The sequence below is a fragment of the Mesitornis unicolor genome, unplaced genomic scaffold (genome assembly GCF_000695765.1).
Source record: "Mesitornis unicolor isolate BGI_N332 unplaced genomic scaffold, ASM69576v1 scaffold8725, whole genome shotgun sequence".
NCBI classification, from domain to species: Eukaryota; Metazoa; Chordata; class Aves; order Mesitornithiformes; family Mesitornithidae; genus Mesitornis; species Mesitornis unicolor.
Genome location: NW_010187489.1, coordinates 1,673 through 5,593, shown reverse-complemented (window position 1 = coordinate 5,593; position 3,921 = coordinate 1,673). Strand labels below are relative to the sequence as shown.

Below are 3,921 nucleotides of genomic sequence, written 5' to 3'. Positions count from 1 at the left end.
TAATGCACCAGTTTTCATTAACAGAATTTACCTTGGAATTTATCATACCTTGGAATTTACAGGATCTAACTTACATGTTAGCTTGTTGAAATCTGATTTCATTATCATTCTTATTCCAGCCAAGTTTGACCTGAGCCATGGATGATGTGTAGACTTACCAGAACCAGATTTTGTGTCTGCCTATTGTTTTGCTTTCACAAGTTGACCTTGTTTGTTAACTGATTCAATAATTAATAGCCACGCACCTTGAAAGCTTTCTCAGCCACATTATTCAAAGTTTTTTTTAAGATTTGAAGTTGGGGTTTTCAGTAGGCTTTATTTGTTTTTATTATTATAAAGAATTAAGGAATATAACATTTCTGTGACAGGAATCAGGCCCACTTTATGAGCAGAGGAAACAACACAGAATATTACTGATTACTCAGAGATAGAAATAGAATATAGATCTGAAAAGATCTGTAGTTTTTTTACTAGTAAGCACTAAAAGACTATTCCAGAACAAAACAATATTATTTACATCTAATCACAGCATTCAATTTAATCTGCCAAAAGATGATTTGAGGGCAAGGGAATTTTCTAAATATAACAAATTATTTCAGAAAATCATTTGGGAATGAATTCAGGGATGGAAGAAAGCTGGACTTTATGAAATTTTATTTCCATGTGCAATTATAAATATTTTAATGTGTGATTATATTTCATGTGTAACTTGGAAATTTACATGTGCTTTTAACCTCTAAAGTTTTCGATTACTGTGCCCTTTATAAGCAAACATAACTCTTTAGAGCAATGATGTTCTAACCACAGAGCCCAGTGTTGATTTTTATGTTTAGCTCCTCCTGATTCATTTTAACTTCATCTGGCAGATGCATAACACTCAGTTCCTGCAAGTCAGTTTATCCCTTTCTTTTTCAAGGAATATATTTTTCATCCCTTGTCTGCACTTTGCAAAATATTTTCAGTCTGTCACGACTCTTCTGAAAGTATTGCAAATGATAAAATACAGCTAGACAATGAATCCTATTCATTCATGCTGTGTCTCTGATAAGAGACTAGAGGTTAAGAATTTTCCATGGTAACTAGGATGGCTTAAAGGTCTTCTGACAATACGATGATGGATTCCAATTTTAGTCATTCAAGAATAAATCTATTACTTTAAGCAAAGTTACTCCAAAGATTTTCATTCTTCAAATTCTTACACCAGGTGAGAAGGTCAGTGTGTTTCTCGGGGGCCATAATAGCCTTGACTTCAGAAAGCAAAATAGTCCTCTGGCTTGGATGTAAGGTAAAAATGTCCACTTCCAAGAACTACCTGGTAGACACTGGAGTGGCGACTTTGGTAGGGAGGGTTCCAGAGAAGGAAAGGGTTTGTTGGGAGTGAAGGACTACAGCCATAGGTAAATATATATATTTTTGGAAAAAAATCATTGTATATGCAAATTTTCATTGTTGATTTGATCACCTTCAGATGCTTGAAGTCAGTTGCATGACTAAATTAATTTTAAATATCTTGCGTGTACTCACCCAGCTTACTATTTGCTGGATTGGGCTGTTGTGAGAATGTAGGGTATTTAGTCACCGCAAAAATATTTATGGTCCTTCCTGTCATCTCATAGCTGTTCTTTTACAGAATAATAATTGATATTTTTTTAATGTACAAAATTTCTGCACTTTTGGACAAGAACTGCAACTTGAAGAAAAATCATTCAGCTACACTATAGTGTCAAGTGTAATCTCAAATCGATTAATGTGTCAGTCATGACATTATCCAATAGCTCTTTAGATGGAGTTACCTTTGCATGAGTTAGTGCAAAAAGGGAAAATAAGTGGGATTGAAAAAATGACTATTTTTGAAGGGAGGAATATGTGGACACAACATATCTGCTAGAGAATGTCACTCTATTCCTTTTGGCATGGTAAACCTAATTAAATAGTTACATTTTAAAATCTTTATGAGAATCTTAATTATTTATGTCAACAACAGGCTGGAAAAAAAAAGTAGGTTAGGTGTGGGAAGAGTTTGGCTCTGCAAAGGCATTACTTAAAAGCAATTTTTTTTGCATGACTGAGCACATGTGCACACAGACTAGATAGTCACACTTTACAATGAGGTTACACTTATAAATAATTTATAAAGAGTTGATAAACACTGTAGGCTCTTACAGAATCCACAAAGTCTATAGTTTTCTTATAACTATGTATAACAACCTTAAGTAATGTGCAACCAAGTATAATTTATGAAAGTCATATCTGTAGTATTGTTTATGAAGTATATTAATCATTTATTAATCCTTTATGAACTCTTTATAAATGCAATCTTAATGGAAAGCATGGCTGACTAGTTACTCCATTGCACTAGCTGCATGGGAGTTAAGGGTTTCAGGCCTCTTTACCCCTCCTTTTTAACAAGCTAAGCAGTCTTTAGCCAAGGCAGCACTCGCTAGCTATTTCCTTACAGACTCCTAGGAAGTCAGTAATCTGAAAGAGGCATTACAAAGAGGCTATACTTGTAACCAGTTGTACAGAATACTTTTTTTACACCCTCTCCAATATTTCAGCAGAGCTACCACAAGTCTCTTTCAGAATCCATGCAACAAAACTCCTTGCAGATGACCCACACATATTGAAGTCTATGAAGTCTCGGTTCCTGAGGACTCTTGCGTAGTTTGGTATACCAAACCACCAAAATATAGGCCATATTTCTAGGAACTAAGCAGGAGAGGGGTGCTGTGTAAATGTGCATGTCCATTAGTTCTTATGGTTTCCACTGAAAAATGAGCAATGTAACAGAAATGACTGCTATAGTCTAGGCCACCATAAGGTCTAGGAACAGATCCTGGCTTGCAGGATTACTCTGCTGATCCAAAGCAATTCTGCCTGCCAAGGTGCAGTCTGCAAGTCTTCTGTTTGCTGCAGGCAAGCTCCACTAACTTTCATGTGACAGTGCGGTTTTATCGCTGCTCTTTGCTTTATACATCCTGTGAAATCTCTTGCTGAGACATTTGATACTGGAGTACCATCTCAACACATTAATTCTTCACTTGTTCTTTTGCAGGAAACAGATCTCATCCTGACCTTTAATATCTCAATGCATCGTTCTTGGTGGATGGAGAATGGGCCAGGCTGTACCGTAACCTCGGTAACCCCAGCCCCAGATTGGGCACCAGAGGATCATCGTTATATCACTGTCTCGGGGTGTTTTCTTGAATATCAGTACATAGAAGTGGCTCACAGTTCTCTTCAGATCTTCCTTGCAGTAAGTGTTTACAGATGGCTTCATTTTCACCACATTTTCTAGATTTCTTCTTGAAGACTATAATTACCAGAAGAGCAGAGTTTTGTGCCATTCATTCACAAATTCTGTCTCTATTGGTTTTCTTATGAAAATCTGTTGTCTTGCAGCTAATTCAAGCTCCACGAAAAGCTCCAACACAGGTTTGTTGCTGTAAGAACTGCTGACATGACATACTCTGTTTTCCTGACCTCCATTTTTGACCATTGACCATGCCACAAATAATTTATAGCAGGTTACATTCAAATTACACTATACGATATAAGTTCTGACATAATAATAAGTTACAGCTACTGCTTGCAAGCCAAATGGAATATAAAAGAAATTACAAAAGGAAGGAGAAATTTTCAACAGTAAAAATGGATTTACTGCTCAGTTTACAGGACTCAAAGTGGATCAGTGTCTTTAACCATATTAGTCAATATTAAGGGGAATGGGAAAGGTTCTTCCCAAAAGAACAAAACATTTTACTTCATGAAAATCAAAACCAGAAATCTTAAAACTTTTTAAGAGGATAAGAATCCACTGTTACACTGCAGAAAAGTTATAAGGAATGAAAACAACTTGTTCTGGGGGCAAATTGACATGTTTTTCAACCATATTTACCTGTATTAATAATTTTGCCTTGT

General features: G+C 35.8%; 1 protein-coding gene across 1 annotated transcript; it reads left to right on the top strand.

Moving 5' to 3' along the window:
• Positions 1-3,061: 3,061 nt before the first annotated feature.
• On the top strand, positions 3,062-3,435 carry LOC104541409 (sodium/potassium-transporting ATPase subunit beta-1-interacting protein 2-like; the record flags this gene model as incomplete). The annotated part of the gene is made up of 2 exons (XM_010185464.1): positions 3,062-3,256; positions 3,403-3,435. Coding segments are annotated over exons 1-2 (201 nt in total), but the record flags the coding sequence as incomplete, so codon positions are not given.
• Positions 3,436-3,921: the final 486 nt, after the last annotated feature.